Source organism: Sus scrofa, chromosome 12 (assembly GCF_054392235.1).
Source record: "Sus scrofa isolate SSC_HxYL_T2T_F1_AM1 chromosome 12, Sscrofa_HxYL_maternal_Yorkshire_Landrace_v2.0, whole genome shotgun sequence".
NCBI lineage: Eukaryota > Metazoa > Chordata > Mammalia > Artiodactyla > Suidae > Sus > Sus scrofa.
The window spans coordinates 44,112,885-44,140,681 of record NC_139394.1 but is presented as its reverse complement, the minus strand read 5'-3'; the positions used below and the strand labels follow the sequence as shown (position 1 = coordinate 44,140,681).

The window sequence follows — 27,797 nt, the reverse complement described above, 5'->3', positions numbered from 1 at the left end:
AAAAAAAAAACAGCAAGCCTGCATCAGTTTCCTTGTTGTTCTGGTCCTGACCCCCTGAAATTGGAGAGCCTTGTACCCAACACATCCAAGCTTCCTGGGGGATAGGGCCTCTGATTAAATAAGACAATTCTGAAGTTCCCATCATGGCTCAGTGGTTAAGGAACCCAACTAACATGAGGTTGTGGGTTCGATCCCTGGCCTCACTCAGCAGGTTAAGGATTCGGGCGTGGCCGTGAGTTGTGGTGTAGGTTCCAGATGTGGGTCTGATCCCGCGTTGCTGTGGCTGTGGTGTAGGCCAGCAGCTGTAGCTCTGATTCGACCCCTAACCTGGGAACCTCCATATGCCGAGAGTGCGGCCCTAAAAAAAGAGACAATTCTCCAAGGACTGAACCAGGAGGTCCGAGGGGAAGGGACAGTTCTGCAAAGTGACACCAGCCTCTCCGTTGAGTTTTGCATCCTTTCTGGTTGCCCTGTGCTCTGGCCTCAGGGACAGAAATTGCATCTTTAGGTGAAGAAACAAAATCCCCAAGGCATGGGGTTGGAAACAGTCCTTGGGGAAAGGGCCATGGGTTCTGGGACCCTTTTTGGCTTCTCATTGGATTGTCCCCACAAAGATCAGTCTTTGATCAAGGCATTCTCCAGGGAACAAATGCAGAGAAACTTTCCTGCCTGGGCTTCTGCAGGGAGGCTCAGAGGCTTCCAGAGTCCACCCTTGGGGCAGGGGACACAAGTTGATGGTGAAGGCACCAGCCATTCACTTTGAGGTGGGGGGGCATCTTCAGAACAGGGCGCCCCCAGAGTTGGCGTGCCAGCAGCCCATCCAGGGCAGCTCTGTGGCCCAGCGGCCCGAGGCAGTTGCCTGAAGTTTGTTCTGGTCAAGGCGCCAGTAGCGGTCGTCTCTGAAGAAGATGATGGAGCCGTCGGGCCTGGGCAAAGCGCCCATGACCTCCTCAGGGACACCCCCCCAGTCCTTCAGGCCTCTGGGGTAGTAGGGCTCCACCTGCAGTCCGCCTCGGGCCAGAACGTAGTAGCGGGCGCCTTTGAAGAGGATGAGGCGGTTCAGAGGAGGGAAGAAGAGGGCTGCGTCCGGGTGGCGGGGCAGGCCCCCTGCCCGGCACAGCTTCGGGGAGCCCCACACTGGCTTGGGGCCCCGGAACCTCCAGCAGCGACTCCCTGTGGGACATTGGGAGAGCCAGGGTGAGTTGGCAGCTCTCGCCCTTTGGTCCTGTACCCCACCTCTGTCCCCCCATGTTGCTTTTTGAGGAGAGAGGCAGGAATATTGGAGTCTAAGGTGGTTAACTGCTGTGATTAAAATGGATCAGTTATGGGGAGTTCCCGTCGTGGCACAGCGGAAACGAATCCACTAGGGACCATGAGGTTGTGGGTTCGATCCCTGGCCTCAGCGGGTTAAGGACAGCATTGCCATGAACTGTGGTGTAGATTGCAGATGCGGCTTGGATCCTGCGTTGCTGTGGCTGTGGTGTAGGCTGGCAGCTGCAGCTCTGATTTGACCTCTAGCCTGGGAACTTCCATATGCTGCAGGTGTGGCCCTAAAAAAAGCAAAAAATAAAAATAAAATAAAATAATAAAAGGGATCAGTTATAACCAGTAGAGGCAGGACAGTTGTGGCCTCCGCTTCCAGCAGGTGTCAGCAGGGGGCAAAAAGCGCTGAAGGAGCCTCCCCACCCCAGGCAGGAAGCACGCCCCCTGGCGGGTGAGTAACAGACCGCAGGGAAAGCCAGGGGTTTGCTCCAGGACCGTTACTACCAAGAGGCCTGTGGGCGGGGATTTTTGTTTAGTTTACTACTGTATCCCAACACTTCCAACGGAGTTTGTAGAAGGGCCTCAGTATTTGTGAAATCAACGATTGAATACTATTTTCTTTTTTTTTTTTTTTTTTTGCTATTTCTTTGGGCCGCTTCTGCGGTATATGGAGGTTCCCAGGCTAGGGGTCGAATCGGAGCTGTAGCCGCCGGCCTACGCCAGAGCCACAGCAACGCGCGATCCGAGCCGCATCTGCAACCTACACCACAGCTCACAGCAACGCCGGATCGTTGACCCACTGAGCAAGGGCAGGGACCGAACCCGCAACCTAGTTCCTAGTCGGATTCGTTAACCACTGCGCCACGACGGGATCTCCTGAATACTATTTTCTTATGCAACATATGCTGCATATAACTCAGACATTACGTTCATTTTTTTTTTTTTTTTTTAACAGCCAGCACCCCAGGCACGTGGAAGTGCCCAGGCCAGGGATCGAACCCTTAATACAGCAGCGACCCCAAGTTGCTGCAGTGACAACTGTTAGGTCCTTAACCTGCTGAACTACAGGAGAACACCCTGACATTATGTTCTTTTAATCCTCCTTCCCCAACAAAACCTAAGGGATTATTTTCCCCGGTTAACAAATTCAAGGAGTTCCCGTCATGGCTCAGCGGTTAATGAACCTGACTAGTATCCATGAGGACGCAGGTTTGACCCCTGGCCTCGCTCAGTGGGTTGAGCATCTGGCGTTGCCGTGAGCTGTGGTGTAGGTTGCACATGCGGCTTGGATCCTGCGTTGCTGTGGCTGTGGTGTAGGCCGGCGGCTACAGCTCCGGTCCGACCCCTAGCCATGGGCGCGGCCTTAAAAAGATGCAAAAAAACAAAAAAACGAATTCAAGTGCCGAGAGTTAAGTGACAGGCCAGCCTCACACAGCCAGGATTCCAAGGAAGGTATGTTCTTTGGTTGGACGGCAGAGCTCAGAGCCATCCCCTGCTTCCCTCCAGATTCTTCTCTGGGAGTTCCCATCGTGGCCCAGTGGTTAACGAATCCAACAAGGAACCATGAGGTTGCGGGTTCGATCCCTGGCCTTGCTCGGTGGGTTAACGATCGGGTGTTACCGTGAGCTGTGGTGTAGGTCGCAGACGCAGCTCGGACCCCAAGTTGCTGTGGCTGTGGTGTAGGCAGGCCAGCAGCTACAACTCCGATTAGACCCCTAGCCTGGGAACCTCCATATGCCGCAGGAGCGGCCCTAGAAAAGGCAAAAAGACCAAAAAAAAAAAAAAAAAAAACCAAAAAACCAAAACCAAAACAAAACAAAAAAGCAGATTCTTCTCTGAAACTCTCCCATCGTCTCTGCCTGGGACAACCTTGACACCATTCCCCACCCCCCTAATTCCATCACTAAAGGAATCTCCCGGCAGAGTCCCTGGCACAGGTTCAGACTGGAATCAAGATTTCTCCCCTCTTTTGACCTTGGGCAGGACAGCTCCCCTCTCTAGGCTTCAATTCTCTCATCTGCCCCAGGGCTGGTACCTTTGAAGAAGTAGAAGTCTCCCTCCTCCAGGGACACGGCTGCAGCCTCAATGTGGGGCGGAAGCCCCGCCCACCTTTCCTGTAGTGGGCGGGGCTCTGAGACGTTGCCGTCCGCGGCCACCTCCCAGAACTGGTTCCCTTGAAAAACGTACAGTCGCTGTTGCCTGTCTGCCCAGAAACAAGAGAGAGTTAAGGAGCGACCATCAGCCTCCCTCCTTCCTTCCAGGCAAGGTGCTTTTCTAGAACCCAGCTCCCCAAACTGGCGAGAGAGACGCAACGTGCCCATTTGGGGCAGAGAGGAAAGCGCAGGAGGAGGCAGCGTTTTGCTTGGCGTGGGTTCGCTACCCTGCAGGATGCTTGTGACTCGGGCATTTCTGGATTTTATAATTCATTCCTCCCACCTTGTACTCCAGCTCTGGTGACCCCTGGGAGCGGGAAAGGTACGGGTGGCACCATCTTACCTATAGTGACGGCGTCGAAGGAAGAGTGGCAATATTTAGGACCCGGGGTTTCAGGAAGTCTTTCCTGGAGTCTGTGGGGGTCCCAGGCCTCAAAGTCAGTAAACAGCTTTCCGGGGAGCTGGGTGGCCACTGAGCCCCCCTGGGGCTTCCCTTCATGGGGATGGAGGGAAGCAGAAGAGAATACACACTGATTGATTGTGTCGAGGGCTCAAGACCTTCCCCTTGGTTCCTTTGATTATCTGACTTGGCGGGGAAGGAGAGCAGGGGTGGGGGTTGAGTTGCCCTTGGTTGTTGGTGCTAACCACAGCACCAAACCCAGAAGTCCTCTTTCCTACCATACCGTCTGGGAAAGAGGAACCCACTAAGGTCAAATTGGAGTAGGGGTCCAAACAAGGGTTTGGAACTAAGAAAAACAAAAGATCCTCTTCTCTGAGTCCTGGACAATGCAGATGGCATGAGGACAGAGTTCAGGGACCCAGGTGTGATAATTACAGCAGTTATAAAAATAAAATCACTATACTTCACTCACGAGGTTGAGGCAGAGTCCAACAAGCTTAGAATTGGGCACCAGTTCCTGAATCTTGGTCTGCAGCTTCCTAGCTGTGTGACCTTACACATGTTATCTGACCTCTCTTGAGCTCCATTCTCCTCATTCGTGGATAAAATGATACCTCCTGGGTGCGTTAAGTGCCTGGCCCATGGCAGACAGTCATGCAATAGCAGCTGGTATTACTATATTTGTGTAGGTTGCTTAGGCTCCGAAGCATGTTCATACCCACTAGAACAATAGCCCTGTGAGGTAAGGAGGGCTTCAATTATTCCCCACCTCCCCTTTTTTCCAGAAGGTAAAACTGAGGACTCTAAAAGAGGAAATGCTTTGCCCAAGAGCAACCGCTAATCCAGAATGGAATGGTGACTTGATCCTAGGGTTCCTGGCCCTGCCCACCGCTTCACGCACTCCAAGGCACCCAGCCCTGCGACTGAGGCGCCCTCGGATCCAGGTGAGTGTCTGGGCAGCAGCACTGGCCATTTCATTCTGGGAGAGAGGACCTGGTCTAAGTCCACCGCCAGGCAGAGGCCCAGGCTTGGGGACAAAGTGGGCATTAGCATCATGGGGGGGGATGTTTGGGGAAGATCGATCGGACCGGGAGCAGGATGAGGACTCCGGGATCTGGGTGGGACCGAGGACTAGGTCTGGGTGATGGCACAGGGATAGGAGAGGAAATGCTGCGGCCAGGGTTGAGCAGGAATTAGGAACTGGAACGCAACATTGGGCTGCGCGCAGGGATTGGTTGTGGTGAGAGAGGCCAGGCCTGGGAGTGGACCTGCGCAGGAAACTGAGCTTTTTCAGATTTGAGAGGAGCCTGAAGCTTCAGGATTAGGAAGGACCAGTGAAGGGGAGGCCAGCTTCCTGCGGTTAGGATGGAGGATGCTATGCGAAGAGCCGATGTCGGCGCATTGGGGGTTCCGCGGCACAGGGGGCGGGGGTGGGCGCGGGGGCGGGCACGCGGGGGTGGGGTGCTCACCGTACAGGTTCTGCACCGCCAGCACGTCGTCCCAGCTGAGCAGTGCGTCGCGGCCCAGCCTCTTGTAGTAGGGCGCCATGAGCGCGCGTGGCGCGGCCGAGTGGGTCAGGCCGAGCGTGTGGCCGATCTCGTGTGCCAGCACCACGAACAGGTTGCGCCCTCGGCGGCGGCTTAGGGACCAGCGCTCGTCGCGGTCGAAGTGCGCTTCGCCTCGTCGGGGCAGGAAGGCGTGCGCCAGAGCGCCCCCTGCAGGCGGCGTGGAGAGTCAGGGCGGAGCCACCGCCGCCGCCGCCTGTGACACCCGCAAATCCCACATCTTCCCGTGCAAATGCCATTGGCGTGTGTGTGGCTGATTTCTGCAGGGTAACGTCCCTCCTAATTAAGTCTGGTGGAAGCTGAAGTGTAGAGCAATGAACAGATGACTCGACTTGTGGGGTCTGGACGCCAAAGAGGCAGTGTGGTGTTCACAGAGCAGGAGGTCAAACTGCCTGGCTTCCAAAGCTGATTTTAACTATCTACTGGCTGTGTGACTTTGGGCAGATAGCTGAACCCCTCTGTGTCTTAACTTTTAGATTTTAGATCTGAAAAATGGGAATGACTGTAATGAGGTTCTTCCTCCTGGGTTTGTTCTGAGGATTAAAAAGGTGTGTGTGGGAGTTCCCCTCGCGGAGTAGCAGAAATGAATCCGACTGGGAACCATGAGGTTGAGTGTTCCATCCCTGGCCTCGCTCAGTGGGTTAAGGATCCGGCGTTGCCGTGAGCTGTGGTGTAGGTCGAAGACGTGGCTCGGATCTGGTGTTGCCGTGGCTCTGGCATAGGCTGACAGCAACAGCTCCAATTTGACCCCTAGCCTGGGAACCTCCATATGCTGCGGGTGTGGCCCTAAAAAGACAGAAAAAAAAAAAAAGGCGTGTGTGTACATGTGAATGTTAGATGTAATATTTGCTGCCTACCATGTAATTACTGTTATTTTCAAAAAGATCTAGGAATCCGGATAATCTTTACCCCAGAAGGGGGCATAATTGGTAATGTTGATTTTTGATCTGGGTGCTGGGTGTATTTCTGCATAGGTATAGTTTCTTAAGAAGGGTATATATAGTCTTGCCTTCATTGGTTCTCGCCTTCTCTCTGCCAGAGCCTCTGTGGCTCTCTACTTCCCTGCTTGCATTAGGAATGAACAGAGGGAGTTGGGCTGATCAGTGCTTCTCAAGCTTGTAGCAGGCCCCGGGTGGACCATATCAATTTTGCAGTTTCCAGGGCCCCCCTTGCCACAGGGCTGGGGGCGGCAAATAGCTCTGCCACAATGCTGGCCTAGAAGCCTGTTAAAGGTCCTTCTGGCGTTGCCTTCTTGGAGCCCAGGTCAGCTGGGACTGACCAAAGTCGGGAGGCTGACATTAAAGGGAGTCTCCTGGGGCATGGAGAGCCGGCTGTGTGTAGGAGGACTCTATGCTTCCAATGTTGAGTATGCCTCCCCCTATTAAAACCATGTTAGCCCTTTCTTTTTAACCCTTACAGTAATCCTGGGAAACAGAGGGAAAGCGTTCTTTCTTTTTTTCTTCTTTTTTTGTCTTTTTGCCATTTCTTGGGCCGCTGCCTCGGCATATGAAGGTTTCCAGGCTAGGGGTCTAATCGGAGCTGTAGTCGCCAGCCTACACCACAGCCACAGCAAAGTGGGATCCAAGCCGGGTCTGCGACCTACACCACAGCTCGTGGCAACGCCAGATCCTTAACCCACTGAGCAAGGCCCAGGATCGAACCCTCAACCTCATGGTTCCTAGTCGGATTCATTAACCACTGAGCCACGACGGGAACTCCCAGGAAAGCTTTCAAAGAGAGAAGATATAAACTGAGACAAAAGGCCTGTCCCCAGTCACAGCGCTGAGTCCCAGACAGCACTGTCTTACCTACCAGACTCCACCTAGGTATGGCTATCAATGTCTCAGGTGACTTCAAGGGTGAAGCAGGTGACAGTCTACAGATGGGGAGACTGAGGGCTCTGTGGAGGGGGCTGCAGTGTGGCCAAGCTAAAGGGGAAGATAATGCTCCACCGCCCTCCCCAGATTGTCGGGTTTCCCCTCCCACCAGGTGGGAGAGAGGGTCTGTGTCAGCACCTGGGCCGTCAAAGGCGTTGCTCAGCCCGTCGTTGTGGTCCCCTTGGAAGAAGGTGAGGCGGATGTCAGCAGGGCCTGTGGCTGGGGCCTCCCAGAACTCCAGCGCTGAGACGTTGCTCCACAGCTGGAAGGCAGCACGCACAGCGCCCCGAACTGCTGGCTCGGGCAGGTGCTGAGGCCAGTTCACCAAGCGGTAGGAGAGATGCTGCTTGTACCACTTGGTGCCTGTCACCCAGAGAGGCTGTGTCAGTCACACCTGCTGCAGAACCTGGGGCTGGTGCCTGTGGACCCTTTTGATGGGGAGCTAGGCCCTCCTCCAGGAGGTCCCTGATCTGATGGAGAAGACCCAGCCCTTGTCCTGGGAATCATGCACACACCCCCGCCCCCCCGCCCTCAGTTTGGCTGCAGAGACACTGTTTTGGGACTGACAGAACTACCCTTGTCCTGCACAGTCCTCAGTCCAGTGGCTTGGCCTGGGGAGGTCCCACAGGACAGGGTCATCTTCCCCACAGCCTGGGCTGAGCCTGAAAACCAGGCATGGCCTCTGGCTGGCAGCAAATGCCAGCCCCTGCCTACTGCGTGGGGGTAGGGAAGGTGCCTGTCCTCTCCCCCTTCCTCCTCTCCACCCACCCCCACCTGCCGCCTTCCTTTCCTGCACCGCAGGCCTGCTGCAGACCAGAGGCCACAAGACCCATTTATTCGAGGGCCTTCCCTGACCCCAGCCCTCCCCCTCACTTCCTCAGGGACTCTGCAGAGCTCTGAGGTGAAAACAAATAAGAACAAAGGGTGTGTTTTGTCACTGACCGAGAGAAATTTTTCCATCTCCACTTAGTTAAGAGTTCCTATTCCTTTGCCTAAAACTTCAGCTCCGCCCTGAGTCCTAAGACTTTGGCCTCTTGCCCGAGCCCCAGGGTCAACCCTCTGCAGCTCACCATGCCCCCAGGACCAGGGTGCCCCAAAGCCCAGATTCCAGAGTTTTCCGTGGGTTATTTCTGAGCCCTGCAAGTTCAGGGGCTGAGACTGTGCCCTCCAAGTGGGAGACTCAGAGCTCGGAGGCAGGACTCCTGGGCCCAGGGAACACAGGAGAATGATGCTGGCTTTTGGCCTCAGTTTCTCAGATAGACCAGAATCCCTGGAGCATAGGTCATGTGAGGGCAGGGAAGGTCTAGCTGTGCCAGGAGGCCTGGCCCGAAGATGCAGCCCCCGCTCCCCTTGGGGGGGTAGGTCAGGGTTCAGACCTCCTGCCCTTTGGTCCTAGCGACAGCCTTGCCTGAGCCAGGCAGGAGGAGTGACATCATGGACGTTTGGCCATCTTTGTTGGGCTTTAAGTCCTCTTCAAGGAGATTGAACTCAAAGCCTCTGGCCAAGACAAGAATTACCAGACCAGTATCATCGCCTCACCCCTCTCATTGTAATGCCCCCTCCCCCACCTTGAACACCCTGACCCTCTTCTTCCTGCCCCCTAAGAGAAAATGTATGTGGCCCACTCCTCACCCCGCCCTATGAGGCATTATATGCTCCCAACCAACCAGCAAGTGTATACGTAAGACCCCTCTTTTCCCAACCAATCAGCAGGTCAGCATGCTTATCGCGAGACCTCTCCTCTCCCTGGGTTATAAAAGCAGACAGGACCCAGCTCTCATTATCGGTTCTCCCTGATTATCAGGAAGTTGTCCCACTGCCACAGCAGCGTCTGTCTCTTCTCTTCACCTTGCCATGCCAGAAAATTCTTCCTTCTAACCCGTGTGCACAGACCACGACAATCTCTTTATCCATCTCTCTGCTCTATTTGGGGGAAACAGTCCAGAAGGAAGGGACTCAGAATGTGTGAGCAGCAGAGGGAGGCCCGAGCCCAGGCCCTAATTTATACCACACAGAGGTGCAGGCACGTTTGCTAAGACTCAAGGCTTATAAATGTGCCTAAACATCGCTCCTGTAGGTCAAAGCAGGGACTCTGCACAAGCTGAAATTCTCCAGAATTCTCCAGAGAGCAGAAGAGCCAAGCGCCCTGTCCCTGCCCCCACCATCCTAGGAAGTGGGAGAGGGGCGTGTCCCTTCTCCCACCCCTGAAGCCAAGCTCCATTCAAGGCAATGCTGCCTCCCAGGGCCTGCACCTGGCAGCCACCCAACTGCTCCCAGCCAGGGACCAAGCCTCAGGGAGGGGAGAGAGAAGGATTCTAAGGAAGGGAGGGAGGTCAGGAGGACAGAGGAAGGCCTGGAGTCCAGAGGGGCTGCCCGAGGGTTCATTATGTGTCAGTAACACTTCGTTGAATTGTTAAGTCTTAAAAAAAAAAAAGAAAAGAAAAAGTAAAAGGGAGTTCCCGCTCTGGTGCAAGTAGATTGGCAGCATCTTGGGAGCCCTGGGATGCAGGTTTGATCTCTGGCCAGGCGTAGTGGGTTAAAGACCTGGCATTGCTGTAGCTGCAGCTTAGGTTGCAACTGTGGCTCAGCTCTGATCCCTGGCCCAGGAACTCCATATGCCCTGGGGTGGCCAAAAAAAAAGAATTGTTAAGTCTTCACCAGGCACCAGACAGCCTGGCGCTGGGCTCTTGCATACCCTGCTATGGGTGACCAACTTTCAGACTCTCCTCCCCAACTTTCAAGCTTCTAGAAAAGTGTGAGGCAGCTCCTTCTGCCTCTTTGTGGCTGGGGAGGCCCGTCTCTCCATGGGCAAGGAGTGGGGAGGCTACAGAGGACAAATAAGAACAGGTATTGAGACAAAACAACTCATGTTCCTTGGAAGGGGAGCCAGGGAGGGGGGTCATTGGTGGGCCTGCCAGGGAGGAAGGGACCAACTTGCCAGCAGCCCTGGCCCTTGTCTTTTTCTAAGTTGTGTCCTTGGAGCAGGGTAGCCGATTTAGGCCATCCCAAACTCCTGGCTTGGCAGGCCAAGGTAGCACCTGGCACTGTCCTCCCCACGCTCTTGCTCCAAAATCCAAAAGGGAAGAGGGAAGAAAAAGAAGATGAGGAAGGGAATTCTTGCTTTGGCTCAGGGAGTTAAGAACCCAACTAGTATCCATGAGTTGGCCTCCATCAGCAAATTAAAGAATTCGGCATTTGGGAGTTCCTGTCGTGGCTCAGTGGTTAATGAACCCGACTAGCATCCATGAGGACATGGGTTCAATCCCTGGCCTCGCTCAGTGGGTTAAGGATCCGGTGTTGCCATGAGCTGTGGTGTAGGTCACAGATGTAGCTCAGATCCTGAATTGCGTGGCTGTGACGTAGGCCGGCAGCTACAGCTCCTATTTGACCCCTAGCCTGGGAACCTCCATATGCTGCCAGTGCAGCCCTAAAAGACAAAAAGACAAAAGAAAAGAAAAGAGAAGAATCCGGCATTGCCGTGAGCTGTGGCGTGGGTGGAGGACGGGGCTCAGATCTGGTGTTGCTGTGGCTGTGGTGTAGGTTGGCGGCTAGAGGCCCAGACCTCTAGCCTGGGAACCTCCATATACTGCAGGTGCATCCCTAGAAAAAAAAGAAGAAGAAGATGGGGAAGGGCAGAGAGCTAGACTCCTTGCTTGCAGGGGAGGGACAGACCCTGGAGTCCTGATTCCCATCAGGTAACTGATACTGGGCAGAGAAGATGGGTTGAAATCCCAGTACCTCTGCTTACAACCTCTCGTCACAAATTATAGCCTCTCTCCAAGCCTCAGGTTCCTTACTTGCAAAGTGGGGTTGCTAAGACCTTCTGGTAAAAGTGACACAGCCAATGAAAGAGCAACATGAAGCTGCTGGCATGGGATGGGGGCTCAGTAAGTATCCCTGCTCCTTCGTTTTCCCTCGTGCCCCTACCCCCCACCAGCGCTGGGAGGGAGCCAGGGCATCTGAAGATCAGCTCTGTTGGCAGAGCTGACCCGGTGCTTGGAATGAGGTTGCCAGATTTACCGAATGAAAATATGGCATTCCTAGCTCAATGTGAATTTCAGATAAACAACAAGTAATTTTTTGAGTATGTGAAAACAAAACAACGATTTGTTCATCTGAAATTCAAATATAACTGGGCCTCCTGTATTTTATCTGGCAACCCTGGAGCTCAACTTCATCAGCAGAGCATTCAGCCACATAATGGAAAGTCACTGGCCCAGGAATCCACATCATTTTTTTAAAAGCATCTGCCCATGTCCTGGGGTTTTTCACATCTGGCAATCACTTAATCCTCCCAGTAACAAGAAGCCTTGGCCATGTGGCCCTGGAAAAGTTGCCCAAGCCCTTTGTCCCTCATTTTCCCCATCTGTAAAATGAGGATAATAATTGTACCTGTCTCATAGGGTTGTCATCAGATTAAATGAGTTAATCCACTTAGAACCATGCTTGGAACGTCATAAGGGCTCAGTATGCATTCTATTTTCTTTCTAAGACGTAGGAAATGCTCAGTGCCTGTCAGCTCCTTTCTAGGGAACGTCCTCCCACCCAGGAGGTAAAGTCAAGCTGCTGTGGTTCATGTTGTGAACAAGAGGGAAATTCTGTCTAGCCTGGCCACTGCTGTCTGGACCAGGGATCAGCGTCAGACAATGAGATGGGGAGGGAGGAGCCTTGGTACACGCTTCTAAGTGCAAAAGGGATGTTCCAATTCAATAGTCACAAATGGACTCCAGGAGTTCCCTTTGTGGCTCAGCGGTTAAAGAACCTGACTAGCATCCATGAGGACTCCGGTTCGATCCTTGGCCTTGCCCAGTGGTTAACTATCCAGCATTGCCGTGAGCTGTGGTGTAGGTCGCAGACAGGCTCAGATCTTGCATTGCTGTGGCTGTGGCCTAGGACAGCAGGTGCAGCTCCAATTCAACCCCTAGTCTGGGAAATTCCATATGCCACGGGTACAGCCCTAAAAAAGACAGAAGACAAAAACAAACAAACAAACAAACAAACAAAAAAACCAAGAAAGAAATCTTGAAAACTGGGAAAATTGATCAGAGAATATTAGACTTCGTGCAAACAAGATGTTAAAATTACACACTGTAAACCTTGTTATTGACGAAGATTTAACAAATCTCCTTTGTAAATCTTAACATTTGACCCTAGATGATTGGATTTGGACAGAGAAAACTGTAGAGGAGGAAGAGAAAGGAAGGAAAAAAACGCAAATTACACAAGGAAAATCATGACAGCAGAAACTGCAATGTGTGAAATGTCTTGAACAGACAAATCAGAGAAGAGACTGATTAGTGGCTGCCAGGGGCCAGGGGCCAGAGAATGGAAGTGACTGGTTCTTTTGGGGCCATGGGGTTTCTTTTCAAGGTGATGAAAATGTTCTGGAATTAGATTGTGGCAATGGTTACACAATGCTGTGAATGTACGAAAATCCACCAAATTGTACATTTTGAGTGGGTAAATTGTATATGTGAACTCTTTTTTTATATTTTGTTTTTTTTTTTAGGGCTGCACCTGCGGCATATGGAGGTTCCCAGGCTAGGGGTCAAATTGAAGCTACAGCTGCTGGCCTACACCACAGTCACAGCAATGCAGGATCCGAGCCACGTCTGCGACCTACACCACAGCTCAGGGCAATGCCGGATTCTTAACCCACTGAGTGAGGCCAGGGATCGAACCTGCAACCTCATGGTTCCTAGTTGGATTCATTTCCACCGCGCCATGATGGGAACTCTTGTATATGTGAGTTCTATTTCCATAAAATAAAAAATGTGCTGTAGACAAAATAAAGCTGATAGATGAATTGCATCTTTTTTTTTGGCTGTGCCCACAGCAAATGAAAGTTCCCAGAACAGGCATTGCACTTGTGCCACAGCAGTGACCCGGCTGCTGTAGTGACACCACTGGATCCTTAATCCACTGCGCCATAAGAGAACTCCAGCTGCATCTTTGTCGAATAATTGTTATGCAAAAAGAATTGATTCTGATGAAAATGACTTCAAACAGAATGGGAAATGTTGGCACTGGTTTAACTCCCCTACAAAGCAAATTGATCAAGGGATTAAGTGGGCTTGATGGGCTTTGCTCTGGAGAATATTTGCACAATGAAAATTCATCATTGTAGGCATAATTCTGATTTCAATGTCGGTGTTCTCAAATGTGACCCTTGAGTTGAGAGGTCCTGCCCTAGAGAAGGGAGGTTCCTGGTAGAGCCCAGTCTGGGGCTGAAATGTGTTTTTCTGGCCACGGGACATGAGGATGCTGGGGAATCCCACCCTAGCTAGGTTTTAACAGTGCTCACCTTGCCTCGCAAAGCGTTTCTTACGCCTCATTTTGGCCTGGTGTCCAGCAAATAGGGCACTGACTCTCTCGGTCCCAGGTGCCTGGCTGTTGGTATCTGCCACCCCGCAGCGAGGCCGCATCATCTGGCGCAGGGTGGCCGGGTCCAGCACGCCGCTGATGGGCAGCTGAGACACCCACTGGAACTCCCTGTTAGGAGGAATTGAGATAAAGGACCACGGTGGGAGGCTGGCTGGTGGTGGGTAAGGGCAGGGGGAGCTTCCCTGGAGACTGCAGGATACTGGGTGCAAGAGAGGGAGCAATGGAGCACGACCCCCTGCAGACATGTGGGAGACCAGCCTTCTAGGAGGAAGAGGGAAGCGACCCAAGCTTTGCCCTCCAGCCCCGCCAACAGCCCTCCATCCTACCTGATGGCCTTGCTGAATCGCAAGGAGGAGGTGGGACTTTGGGGGACCTGTTCATTGAGATATCCATACTTCTCCAGAAATGCCTGGGGGAGAGAGAAACGTCAGCCTTTCCCACGGGGTGGCACTCTTTCCCCTCCCTGGGTCTCCAAGGATCCGCAGCACATATATCACGCTCAGTCTCACCCTTTGTCCCAACAGGGTCTATGAGCTGTAACAGGAGGACTCCTGGGGTAACCAAGCAGGACCCTATGAGGTCTTCCCAGAGTGGACCCCAACTCATGTCCTCCACCTGCCTTTTTTTTTTTTTTCTGCTTTTTAGGGCCGCACCTGCAGCATATGGAGGTTCCCAGGCTAGGGGTTGAATTGGAGCTGCATCTGCCGGCCACAGCCACAGCCACAGCCACAGCAATGCAGGATCCCAGCCGTGTCTGCAACCTACACCACGGCTCATGGCAGCACCGGATCCCCAACCCACTGAGCAAGGCCAGGGATTGAACCCGCATCCTCAGGGATCCTAGTCATGTTCATGAACCACTGAGCCACAAAAGGAACTCCTCTACCTGCCTTTTTATCTATAGAAAAACTTTAGTCAGAGAATCAATTTAATCAGAGAAGGGAGGAAATACAGAGAAAAAGGAAAACAGTCAAGCAAGATAGAATAATGACCGTTCAGCCCTTCAGCAAAGACCTTTAAGTTAGTTTTTCAAAGACACTGGGAACTAGAAGGTTGATGATGCTGACTCCCAGTCACCTCACCACCCACCAATCAGGAAAATGTCCATGAGCTCCTCAAGCTCTGCTCTTCAAAAACTCTAAGACTCCTCACTACCCACCCTGGGCAGGGGGTGGGGGTGAGGGAGTGGGTGGTGTAGCAGCAAGGCCTTGAGGCACTAGCCTGCTGTGTTCCTCCCTTAGCTGGGCAGAGCCACAGCAACACCAGCTCTGAGCCACGTCTGCAACCTACACCACAGCTCACGGCAACACCGGATCCTTAACCCACTGAGCGAGGCCAGGGATCAAACCCTCAAGCTCATGGTTCCTGGTCGGATTCGTTAACCACTGAGCCACAACAGGAACTCCTTAGCGGGGCAATTAAATCTACTTTTTCTGTTTCCTCCAACTCTGGCTCTGAGTTTCTATTTGGCATCGGGGTACAGAAGCAGCTGATATTTTAGCAACACTGGCATCAAAGTCAGAACCCAGACTCGATGCCAGGCTGCCAGTGACAGACTGGATATAGTTCTTGGAGGCCAGTAGAGAGAAGTGTGTGACTTATCGTCCATACCTATCACTGGTCCCGCCCTCGAGAGAAATTATGCACTTGGCTTGCTCCTCTTACTGGTAAGGCCCCATCCATGGATTAAAAAAATGTCCTTTGGCTGCTTAATTCTTACACAGACTCTTCATTTTTTATGCCTTCTTGCTATGTTACCTATCCAGATTAATTTTCTTTTCTGTCTTTCTTGTTCTCTTCCTTTTCTTGCCTTCCTTCCTTCCTTCCTCTCTTTTTTGGCCGCCCCACATCATATGGAGATTCCAGGCAAGAGATCAGAGCCGAGCCACAGTTGCAACCTAAGCCGAAGCTATGGCAACACCGGATCCTTAACCCACTGAAAGAGGCCAGGGATGGAACCTGCGCCCTCATGGATGCTAGTAGTCAGATTTTTTTCTGCTGAACCACGACGGGAACTCCTCCTGCTGTATTTCTTAACTCAGATCAACTCCAATCATAGCTGCTGCCTCAAGGAAAAAGCAAGTTGGGAATGAAGCCAGACACAGAGCGGGGAAGGACAAGCACCTAAGCCTTTGCAAGCAGCCCTGCCTCCTTTTCGTGGATTGCATTACATATACGTCTCCAGCAACCTCTGCATCCTTTTCTCAAGAAAGCCACGGGAGTTCCTGTCGTGGCGCAGTGGTTAGTGAATCCGACTGGGAACCATGAGGTTGTGGGTTCGATCCCTGGCCTTGCTTAGTGGGTTGAGGTCCGGCGTTGCCGTGAGCTGTGGTGTAGGTTGCAGACGTGGCTGAGGCTCGGATCCTGCGTTGCTGTGGCTCTGGGGTAGGCCGGTGGCTACAGCTCCAATTGGAACCTCCATGTGCCACGGGAGCGGCTCTAGAAAAGGCAAAAAGACAAAAAAAAAAAAAAGAAAGCCACTATTTGGGCTCAGATCCTGCATTGTTGTGGCTGTGGCATAGGCAGGTAGCTACAGCTCTGATGAGACCCCTAGCCTGGGAACCTCCATATGCTATGAGTGTGGCCCTAAAGAAAAGAAAGCCACTTATTCTAGACAAACTCTTTCCAAGTTCATTTTTATTGTTTTTCTGAGCTAATTTGTTAGTATTTCAGCACTATTGTTTTCTTCATTCCCTTTGCAAATGTACACTGTTTGGGGATGCATAATGGATTAAAGGCGTTCTGGGGCTGAATCTGGAAGACTCTTTACTGCTCGAAGTAGTGCGACGTCATGGAATAGCCACTGGGCTTGGAATCAAGAATCTGTTCCCAACCACGACTCTACTGGGTGGTCAGGGACCAATTACATAACCTCTCCCAGTCTCTGTTTCTTCACACACAGTGTGAGAAGGGGAAGAACCCCATAGGATCCTCAGAAGGATTAAAGAAAGCAATGGGCATCTACGGTTGTTGTCTGCATACAGTAAATGCTCAATAAACAGTTGATCTGGTTGATTTACCTTAGAGGGGAAACTAACAAAAGACTTTTGGAATGCAAACCATTTATAAGGGAAGTGCTGGAGTTCCTGCCTTGGAGCACCGGGCTCAGGATCCAGCTTTGGCGGTGCGGGTTCAATTCCTGGCCTGGTGCAGCGGGTTAAAGGATTTGGCACTGCCTGCAGCTGCAGCGTAGGTCCAGCTCTGGGTTGGATTCGATTCCTGGCCTGGGAACTTCCATATGCCTCAGGTGCAGCCTAAAAATAAAAAGTATAAATTAAAAAAATTAAAATATAGGTGTTCCCTTCATGGCTCAGCGGAAGCGATGCTGACTAGCATCCATGAGGACGCAGGTTTGATTTCTGGCCTTGCTCAGTGGGGTGAGGATCCGGTGTTGCCGTGAGCTGGGGTGTAGGTCACAGATGTGGCTGGGATCCTGAGTTGCTGTGGCTGTGGTATAGGCCCGCAGCTATCGCTCCAGTTCAACCCTTAGCCTGGGAACCTCCATATGTCTCGAGTGTGGCCCTAAAAAGATAAATAAATAAAAAATACATAAGGGAAGTGCTCCAAACAAGGCAGTTACACTTCTGCTCTCAATTCAGGTGTTCTGTCTCAGACGTGCCTCATCCCAGCCAGGTGCCTGATTCTCTCCCGTGGTTCCCTCCTGCTCAGTGAGGCTGGACAGAGAGGCTTTCTAAAGGAAGTCAGGGAGTTCCCATCGTGGCTCCAGCGGAAACAAATCTGACTAGTGTCCATGAGGATGCAGGTTCGATCCCTGGCCTTGCTCAGTGGGTTAAGGATCTGGCGTTGCTGTGGCTGTGGTGTAGGCCAGAAGCTATAGCTCTGATTTGACTCCTAGCCTGGGAATTTCCACATGCCGTGGGTGCAGCCCTAAAAAGACAAAACTAACTAAATAACTAACTAAATGAAGTCCGGGAATTAATGTTTCCTTAGAAGCAGTTTTGCTGAGGGAGTGACTTTGGAGACACTGGGTCACAGGCCAATAGACTGGCACTCCCTGTGCTCCTCCCCCCAAACCCACCCAGCCCGTATCAGGGAGTTGGCCCTGCTTCTGGAACTATGAAGCCTTGGTCAGAGGGGGAGGTGAGAGGGGAAACTCACTAGCTGACTAGCGGCGTCTCCTGTTTCCTGGCTGGGCTGCCGTGCCTTGTACTTTGGCAGGCATGGTGGGTGGAGGGCAGGATAGGGGCGGAGGCTTTTTTTCAGGGGTCCTTGAGTGGGGAAGTCCTGGGCTGACTCGTCCCTGGGACCCTGTGGGTTTCAAGGTGGAGCTGAATTTCCAGGAGGCAAAATGAGCAAGAATCCAGGACACCAGCCAAGAGACACCAAAAGAATAAGAAAAAGAAATTTTAAGAATTTGACACTTTAAATTTCCATAAGAGCACTGAAGTGTCATAGTGGAGATTATTAAGACCTAACTCTCTTATACTTATTTTATATTTAACATGCACATATTTTGTTTTATTTTATTTTATTTTACTTTTTAGGGCCTCACCTGCAGCATATGGAAGTTAACAGGATAGGGGTCAAATCAGAGCTGCAGCTGCCGGCCTATGCCACAGCCACAGCAACACCAGAGCCAAGCCACTTCTGTGACATACACTGCAGCTCCAGCAATGCTGGATTCTTTTTTTTTTTTTTTTTTTGTCTTTTTGTCTTTTTGTCTTTTTGTTGTTGTTGTTGCTATTTCTTGGGCCGCTCCCGCGGCATATGGAGGTTCCCAGGCCAGGGGTCAAATCGGAGCTGTAGCCACCAGCCTACGCCAGAGCCACAGCAACACGGGATCCGAGCCGCGTCTGCAACCTACACCACAGCTCACGGCAACGCCGGATCGTTAACCCACTGAGCAAGGGCAGGGACCGAACCCGCAACCTCATGGTTCCTAGTCGGATTCATTAACCACTGCACCACAACAGGAACTCCTTTTTTTTTTTTTTTTTAATTTTTTTATTTTTTTGTCTTTTTTTTTTTGTTGTTGTTGTTGTTGCTATCTCCTGGGCCGCTCCCGCGGCATATGGAGGTTCCCAGGCTAGAGGTTGAATCGGAGCTGTAGCCACTGGCCTACGCCAGAGCCACAGCAACGCGGGATCCGAGCCGCGTCTGCAACCTACACCACAGCTCACGGCAACGCCGGATCGTTAACCCACTGAGCAAGGGCAGGGACCGAACCCGCAACCTCATGGTTCCTAGTCGGATTCGTTGTTAACCACTGCGCCACGACGGGAACTCCGCAATGCTGGATTCTTAACCCACTAAACAAGGTCAGGGATCAAACCCTCATCCTCCTGAAAACTAGTCGGATTCGTAACCTGCTGAACCACAACAGGAATTCCAATGTGCACATATTTTTAAACTTTTTTTGGTAATGGCCACACCCGTGGCATATGGAAGTTCCCTGGCCAGGGATTGAATCTGAGCTGCCAGATTCAATTGAATCCAAAACTCTGGATCCTCTAACCCACCGCACTGGTCGGGGATTGAACCCATACCTCTGCAGTGACCTGAGCCATTGCAGTTGGATTCTTAACCTGCTGAGCCACAAGAGAACAAATGTGCATGTATTTTATTTTATTTTTCCTCTCTCTCTCCTTTCTTTTTTGTCTTTTTGCCTTTTCTAGGGCTGCACCTGTGGCATATGGAGGTTCCCAGGCTAGGGGTCTACTTGGAACTACAGCTGCCGGCCTACACCACAGCCACAGCAATACCAGATCTGAGTCATGCCTGCAACCTACACCACAGCTCACGGCAATGCCAGATCCTTAACCCACTGAGCGAGGCCAGGGCTCAAACCCCCAGCCTCATGGTTCCTAGTCAGATTCGTTTCCACTGTGCCATAATAGGAACTCCTACATGTATTTTTAAATGGTTTTAATTACAAGGAAGGGGCCCCTTAATACTGTCAGTGCTGAGCACCCTAAAGTTCCTTTGCGTGGAGGCAGACCCTCATCCCAGGGTGAGGCGGAGCAGGATTGAGGTGCCCTCCACTCCTGGAGCTGTCCCTAACCCTTTCTACGTGCCCATCTGCCTTGCCTCTGTTTCCCCAGCAAAGGCGAGAGAGATGCCCGTCTGCCTGGGAGGAAGGGTAGGAGTGTGGGGCAGGTGACTGTGTATCAGAGGGATCCCAGGAAAAGCCAAAGAACCCAGAGGATCGGGATGCCTTGGGGACTCTCCAAGTTCCAGCTGGGATCACCCCTGTCCCTCTTCATGGAGGCCTCACCCAGCCTGCTCCTCTCTGCCTGGCATCAGGTTCTCTCTCCTCCCTCTCCTCCACCCATCCTCTCTCCCGGGGAGCCCAGGGCTGGAGCTGCAGGGAGGGGAAGCTGGAGGGCCGGGCCGCATCCAGTGACTCACCCTGCTCAGGTCTGAAAGCTTGTGCCAACCTGCCTCACCCACTTGGTCAGGGCTGGGGCCACCTTCCTGAGGAGCTGCCTCTGCAAAAGCCCTGGGAGTGGCTGTGCTGCCTGCAGGAAATGCAAATGGTTCTCCCCGGACCCTGACAGCTGAGAGGGATCAGAATTCTGGGGGTTCTAGGAGTTTCCTTTGTGGCTCAGTGGTTAACAAATCTGACTAGGATCTGTGAGGATGTAGGTTCGATCCCTGGCTTGGCTCAGCGGGTTAAGGATCCGGTGTTACTGTGAGCTGTGGTGTAGGTCGAAGACGGGGCTTGGATCCTGAGTTGCTTGTGGCTGTGGTGTAGGCCGGTGGCTACAACTCCAATTTGACCCCTAGCCTGGGAACCTCCATATGCCACAGGTGCAGCCCTAAAATAGGAGAGAGAAAAAAAAAATTCCGGGGCTTCTGGTACTTTATCCATTCTGACTTGTTCTGGGAGGGCGTGTAGAGCCCGGCCCATCCAGGGCCTGAAGGAAGGAGAAATTCTGGCCATTTCTGAGCAGGGTAAGATTAGCGATGAGGTGTAGCAAAGTGGATCCCAGAATTCTGAGTCATTGGCCCGGCAGCGCAAGAACTCTAGACTGAGTGTCTTGAGTTTTATTCCTGGTGCTGCTGCGCACTGTGTGTCCTTAGGCAAGTCCTGGGCTTCTCTGGGCCTTGGCTTCTTCTTCTATAAAATGAGGGGTTTGGATTAGAGCTAAGATCTACTCCAACTCCTTGTAGTATTGTAGCCTTGCTTCTGCAACTGATTGGCTGTGTGAACTCTGACAAAGTGACTTAACCCTTCTGTGCCCCAAAGTATAAAACGAGGGTAGGAACACTGGTCTCTATGTCTCAGGAATGTAGTGAAAATCCAGTAAGAAGGAACTTGGGGAATGCTTTATGATATTTTTCCCTTCCTGGTCATAGAACTTTATTGCTGGAAGGGACTTCTGGCAGCTGAGTTTAGGAGGGGTGTCCACGCAGTGGATGCGACATCCTCCATATCAAAGAATTGCAGCAGAAAAAACAAAACCAAGAACATACAATTGCAAAATGGCAAGCTTATGCAGAAACCAAGTTGATTTCCTTATGATTTATTCCAGCTCATGTTTCATTATGATTTTAGTCTTTCCATAGTGACTCTGTATCTCATGTTTCATCCAATACATCTGTAGCATTATTAGCCAAGTCAAGATGCAGGGGGCTGATAGATGGCTTTCTGCCTTGGCATGTTCTAGAAACACAAATGTTTTCTAATCAGGTAATCAGGAGCACAGTGTGTTCTTGCCTATTGTGGAGCTTTTCAGGGTATCTTTACTTTGAGCTTCTTAATTACCTTGCAAGAACATAGGCAGGACAGGTGTTGTTATTCCTATTTTATTTTGTTTTATTTTATTTCCTTTATCATACCCATATGAAAGTTCCTGGGCCAGGGATCAAATGCAAGCCGCGGCTGTGACCCAGGCCACAGTTGCAGCAACGCTGGATCCTCAACTCACTGTCCCGGGCCAGGGACTGACCCTAGCGCCTCTGCAGGGACCTGAGCCGCTGCAGTCGGATCCTTAACCCACTGCACTACAGTGGGAACTCCTGTTATTCCTATTTTAAAGATGAGGAAAGAGAGTCTCCAGGGAGTGCAGTGTCTCATACTTGAATCTAAATTCCCTGACACTTATCCCAGATGTTTTATTTCCCTTTTAAGCAAGTAACTCAGCGGCTTTAAAACTCAAAAAGCAGGGTCCAAGCTGCTCTCTCCACGGGAACATGGTCCTCAGATATAAAAAAGGTAAAACTGGGGGGGTGTTTCTAGCTGGATTCTTTCTGTCTCCTCTGCCAATAGGACTTAGGGTGGAACAGAGGGAGGCTGCTGGGACAGGGGACTCCAGCTGTCAACACAGGCTGGGGTCATGACTCCTATGACACCCCAAGGGGCCCTCTGACAGGCCACCAGTATTCAACAGGACACAAGTGTGTTCTTCACCAAGACAAACATTGGCTTCTAGGCTGCTTTGTTGTTGCTCTCTGACTGCTGGAACCTCCTGAAGGCCTCAGAGCAGTGGGACCAGCTCGGCCCCTTTCCTTTATTTGGGCAAGGACCTCCCCTTCCCTTCTGTCTGGCTCCCTTCCTCTTCTCCTTTCGCTTGTCCCTGGTGCCATATTCACAAAAGTCTGTCTGGGTGTAACCTAGATACCTCTTACTGTAATCTCTGTGCCTTCTTTTCTTTTCCAGCCTTAAGGAACTTGGAAAACATTGCTGGCTAATCTCCATCCAGACTCCATGTCATATTTTTTTTAATGCCAAATAACCATATTGTATGGCCTCGTGGTCCTCCCTAGGTGTGGGGCGAAGTTTAAGGCACAAAATGATGCCGTAACCAAGACCGGGTTTAGGGAACATTGTCCAATAGTTTCTCCTACGTTCGTGCTTCTACCACCCAGCTTTTACTAAACTGCTTGGTGTTTCAGACTGGCTTGACAACTGCTTTTCCATCAACTTGTGGCCCTCGGAGACCCTTCAGAACCTCTCCTGCACTTCTATTCACTCTGTACCCATGAGTCACTGAGCTGAGTTCTTGGGAATGGCTTTCACACCCTGGCTTCTGGGTTTCTGACTCACAAAAAGTCAAATGAATGGCTCTGGGGTATGAGAAACAGACGCTGTGTCTGGGGGCGGATACTCCACAGAAGCTCCAATGTCTCCCCAGAGAGACAGACTTCCCAGCTTTCTGCTGCACTGGCACCCTGGGAGTAGCTGTGCAGATATGCATAGACCACCGAGTGGAAGGCAGGTCCTGGACCCACTGCCTGGCTGTTCTAAATAAAGTCCAAGCGATGCAGGGTAGATCGGTCCCTTGGGACAGTCCGTGGCGCCCAAGAATAGGACAGGGTCTGGCTTAGAATGGGAGGGGGGCCAAGGTGATGACATCAGTTATTAACTCTCAGTCTTGCAACTCAGCAACGGAGGCTCTTCCTACTCACTCATGTTGTGGGCAGCCCTAGTTTTCCTAAGTGGCAGCAAGGATCTTGTTCACAAAGCTGCTTTGTAAGCAGTTAGTCCCTCCCAGGCAAAGCCCACTCCAGAAAGCCCTCAATCTTACTCCTTTGTGCACACACAGGGGACACATAAATCCGTGTGCACAGGGCCCAGGGATACATATAGAGACATTCGGATGGGTAGACATAGACTTAGGTAGACAAAATGTACACACCCACACACACAGACATAGGCATACAACCATACCAGAAAAGCCAAAGAAGGTTAGCACCAGAGAGGATCTTAAAAGTCACTTAACTGTGGGATGGAACTCCTGTGAAATTAGATTATTATGATCATGATACAGCTACAGAGGTGATAAATTCATTTGAGTAAAAAAAAAAACAATGGCCAAAAAAAATAAAAAAAAATAAAATTAGTTAAAAAAAAAGTCACTTGAGAAATTTAACTCCCTTATTTTACAGAGGAGGAAGCTGCAGCCTGGAGAAGGGAAGGGACACGTTTAAGATCACATGGCTTGTTTTTACTATTTCTTTCCTTCCATCTCCTGAACTCTGACCTGGGCTTAGGAGCTCGGCAGGACTGCAGTGCTTTGCTTGGGGTCTGGCTCCCTGCACTGCACTTAGGGAACTGAATCTGAGCATAGAGCTGGGCCGATGAGGGGGCTCACGTTGGGCGGGTTCCCTTGTACGGATGGTTGTATTTCCCTAAATGATCCCAACATCTCCCATTCGCATGCTCTCCTTACTGTGTGACTTCAACATTCCTCCCACCAATTGTGGGGTCTGTGTTCCCTCCCCTTGACCTAGTGCTTGTGATTCCAGCCAACAGAGTAGAGCAGAAGTGGTGCTATGCAACTTCCTTGTCTAGGTCACAAAGAGGATTCTACTTCTGCTTCTTTTACTCTCCTCTCTTTCCCTCCCTCTCTCTCAACACTCAGCCTGGAGACGCAACCACCATGTTTAGAGGCAGCTCAAACCAGCCCACAGGCAGAGACCACATGCAGAAGAACTGAGGCCCCCAGCTGACAGTCGGCATCAACTGGCAGACAGGTGAGTCCAGACAGGTGAGTAAACAGTCCTCAGAGGGTTCTAATCCCAGACACTGTACAGCAGAGGCAACCTGCCCTGATATGCCCTGTTTGAAATTCTGACCCATAGTATCTATGAGCACAATGAATGCTGATTTTACTTTACTGAATTTTTTTTTTTTTTTGGCTTTTTTAGGGCTATACCTGAGGCATATGGAGGTTCCCAGGCTGGGCATCAAATAGGAGCTACAGCTGCCGGCCTACCCACAGCCACAGCAACATCAGATCCAAGCTTCGTCTGAGACCTATACCACAGCTCACAGCAACTCCAGATCCCCAACACACTGAGCAAGGCCAGGGATGGAACCCGCATCCTCATGGATCCTAGTCGGGTTCATTAACCACTGAGCCAGGAAGGGAACTCCACCTCCTTGAATTTTGAAGAAATTTGTAATGTAGCCATGGTTACTGCAACACCATCTCTTAGGAATTACAGCCCTGGTGTCAAATGCTGAAAATAGTTGCCTTACATATTTTGTCCTGTGTTATTGTTCTAGGAGAGCCAGTTACCAGGCCAGGACTTTAATCTGAAGCTCTGTTTTCTAAAATAACAACATTGAGAGCGACTTCCTTTTATAGACAGCTTTCCACCATACTAGGTACCACGCTGATCCTGGAATGTACTTCAGACACATTATCTTATGAAACTACACTATAAGCTTATAAAATAGGCATTACTAACTCCCACTATACAGAGAAGAAAACTGAGGCTCCGAGGTTAAATAATTTATCTCTGGTTTGCACACAGGGCTCTCCGACACTGAAGCCCATGCAATTGATCATATACAGAAACACTTAGACCTACTGACACACACACACACACACACACAATTTGCGCGTGTATTTATGCATATGGAGGCACATATACACCCATTACACATGTCCAGAGTTCTTTAAAATATTGCTTGTTCTCAGAGGTTAAAAAAAAAAAAATCCCCTTTTCCCAGGTATGTTAAATAGACTGACAGAGACTCAGTCTGCTAGATATTATGTTTCTCAAGCACACCCCAAGATGAAACTCCCCATCTGGGGCCACCACAGGCACCGGTGGCAGAGCTATGGTCTCTGTTCTCCCGTCAAGGATTGTCTGGGATGGGGACTTGGGGAGGAAGTGGGGTGGGACTCTTAACAAGACTTGGCTTGGTCCACAGACGCCTTCTCCTGGGGCCAGGACCCTGCACTCCATGTTGTAAGACTTTAAATGCAGAGAAACCAAGTGATTTTGATTCCTGAATGCGCAAAAGCAGAGCACACAGACCCAGAGACCAGTGCTTGGAAGGGGAGGGAGTGAAGGAGTCGAGAGAGGACTCCCCTGTGGCCGCAGGGTCATGTCCCAATATTCCAGAGCAGTGATGGGATCTGGCTGGTGGAAGGAAGAGTGGTTCAGAGGTGGCCCTCCTCATTCTGCAGGGGTCTTAGATTCAGTAAGCCTCTTCTAGGAGAGGGGAGTGAGGGGAGGATACTGAGAAGCTCGTAATGGGAAGTTTTAGAGCAGGAAGGATGCTCTTAGAGGAGTAAGAGTCTCAGGGCTGGGCGCTGAGCTCAGTAATTTAAAACACACGGGCATCCCTTCTCCTTAAACTAGTGCAGAGCCCCAGTTCTAGCATTTTTTTAGGGCCATACCTGCGGCATATGGAAGTTCCCAGGCTAGGGGTCGAATCAGAGCTGTAGCCGCTGGCCACAGCAACGGCCACATCTGAGCTGCATCTGCGACCTACACCACAGCTCACGGCAACACAGGATCTTTAACCCACTGAGCGAGGCCAGGGATTGAACCCGCGTCCTCGAAGATCCTAGTCAGGTTCGTTAACCACTGAGCCAGGACGGGAATGCCTCCCCAGTTCTAATCTTGCAAAGAGATAGGAACACAGAGGTACTTCTTTAGGAAAGAAAGAAATGATACTGGTATATTATTACAATCACACTTACCTAGAAAATAGCCGCCCCAAGTTCAGCCCTACCCCCACCTGGCAGAAAGTTCCCCTTGTGCAACCTACACCAAGCAGCTGAGTCTTGGAAAGAGGAAAATGACATGGAAATCTTTAAGGTTCATCTGCACCTCCCAGCCCCCTCTTTTCCAGACTGAAGCACTGTTTAAAGCTCCTTATAAGCAATTTAAGAGTCTGCTACTTTTACTGCTTTTATAGATGAAGACGCTCAGGCGCTCACTAGCCCCAGCTGGTCAGTGGCAGCACCAGCCCAGAAAGCCCAGAGTTGGTTCCTGTGTTCCAGGCCAGGGCAGACCAGCAGCACCCTCTCCCTACCAATCTGAGCGTCTCCACAGCGTCTGGCATTCAGGGAGGGCTCTCGGCATTGGATGAATGAACTGCCAAGTCTCCCCCAGCCTAAGCAGTACGGGACAGGGACAGTGACTCGCGCTGGGGTATGGGGGTTCCCCATCCTTCAAGTGTTGCCTGTCTGTCTCATCTTGTCGCTATCCCCTTCCCTTTGTCCTGGGAAATCAAAGCAGATCCGCGTGCTTGTGAGGTTCCAGCCCTGGCTTGGGGCTCCGGCTCGGGTGGGATGGGAGGGGAGAGACTGTTGCCCCAGGCTATTTGTGTGCAAGCGTGAAGGGTTCGGGGGACAGGGGAGGGTCACGTCGATGGTCAATTAGATGGGACTCCTGGGTGGCCTGACTGCAAAGTACAGGCGGGTCTCCAGCACGCGGACCCTCTCCACCCCGCATGCACAGCGTACCTCCGCCTCCCTGCGCAGCTCCTGTCCAACGCGCTGGGCGAGCTGGGCGTCCAGGCCGCCCCACAGCAGCAGCGGCAGGGTGCGCAGCAGGAGGCCGACACGCGCTGCCATGTCGCCTCCTCCCCTGCCCCGGACGCTGGGCGCGGGGCAGCTGGCCGTCGGAGCCCCGCGGATGCGCCAGCTCTGCGCCAGCCCCGCGCCGAGGGGAAGGTCGCAAGGCCTCGCCCGTGCGCGGAGCAACTTCCCCGCGGAGCTTTGCCGGGAGCAGGCACGGCGTCGCCCAGCCGGGTAGTGCCTGCTGGTGGGTTCGCCGGCCGGTGACCTGGAGGCGAGGGAGGGAGGGTGAGAGGAGTGGGCGGGACCCTGGCACTCCGGCTCCACCCACCCGACTCGGCTACTGGAACCGAGAGCTGGAGCCTCTTCCGCAGGCGTTGTGGCGTCGCCTGGCGCCCGGCGCAGCCCCACCGACCTGTCCTCTCACCCGCCACCTCCAGTGGATCCAGATCTCTCTGAGAAGGGTAGGGGAAGGAAACATTTTCTCCTGGCGGTTGTGGCTACCTAAGAGTTCGATGAAGAGAGGTTCTGACCTACCCGACTCTCATTGATTGTTTCAGCCAGGTTGGCAGGGATCGAGGCCCTAGGGTATGAGAGAAGGAGCCTTGGCCTGGGTTCAGAAGCACTGAGTCTGAGCTCCAGATCTGCCTCTTTGCTAGCTGTATGAATCCTGCCTCAGCCACCTGCTGGCTGTGTGGTCTTAGGCAAGTCACTCACCCTCTCTGAACCTATTTTTCTTAGCTGTAAACGGGGATAATAAGAATACCGGTGTCATGTGATAATGCGGAGCAATAAATGAGAGAATAATGCCTGTAAATAACTGAGCACTGTGCCTGGCATCATGCGGTCGACATTTTATAAATGATAGGCTGCAGGAGTTCCTGCTGTGGCCCAGCAGGTTAGAGATCTGGTGTTATCTCTGCAAC

The 27,797-nt window shown here is 51.8% G+C and overlaps 2 protein-coding genes across 6 annotated transcripts in view; one reads left to right on the top strand and one right to left on the bottom strand.

The window, feature by feature from the left end:
• C12H17orf50 (chromosome 12 C17orf50 homolog) overlaps positions 1-27,688 on the top strand; it is a 34,004-nt gene extending 6,316 nt beyond the window's left edge. Inside the window, exons 5-7 of one of the 3 annotated variants that reach the window (XR_014821371.1) lie at positions 4,602-4,760; positions 23,971-24,082; positions 26,268-27,688. The gene's annotated coding sequence lies outside the window, so the exon portion shown is untranslated. Of the gene's footprint in view, positions 1-4,601; positions 4,761-12,412; positions 12,538-23,970; positions 24,097-26,267 lie in introns of those variants that run through there. The other 2 variants (XR_014821372.1, XR_014821373.1) reach the window with 2 other exon arrangements.
• Positions 20-27,126, bottom strand: MMP28 (matrix metallopeptidase 28). Of its 3 annotated transcripts, none has more exons than XM_021067401.2 (8): positions 26,818-27,126; positions 13,969-14,051; positions 13,563-13,750; positions 7,397-7,621; positions 5,286-5,531; positions 3,760-3,909; positions 3,299-3,466; positions 20-1,173 (listed from the first exon to the last, which is right to left on the bottom strand). In XM_021067401.2, the coding sequence occupies exons 1-8, from the start codon at positions 26,926-26,928 to the stop codon at positions 779-781; spliced, it is 1,566 nt and encodes a 521-aa protein (XP_020923060.2). In that variant the 5' UTR covers positions 26,929-27,126; the 3' UTR covers positions 20-778. The 3 variants fall into 3 exon arrangements, with proteins under 3 accessions (XP_020923060.2, XP_020923062.2, XP_020923061.1); XM_021067403.2 differs by having other exon boundaries at positions 3,299-3,462; XM_021067402.2 differs by lacking the exon at positions 3,760-3,909.
• Positions 27,689-27,797: the final 109 nt, after the last annotated feature.

Bases quoted from the DNA above. Each gene is read 5' to 3' on its own strand.
- MMP28 (XM_021067401.2), bottom strand. From the start codon at position 26,928: ATGGCAGCGCGTGTCGGCCTCCTGCTGCGCACCCTGCCGCTGCTGCTG. The intron at 13,751-13,968 runs GTAGGATGGAGG...TCCTCCTAACAG, and splicing joins CGATTCAGCAAGGCCATCAG to GGAGTTCCAGTGGGTGTCTC. The intron at 3,910-5,285 runs GTGAGCACCCCA...ATCCCCATGAAG, and splicing joins GGCGGTGCAGAACCTGTACG to GGAAGCCCCAGGGGGGCTCA.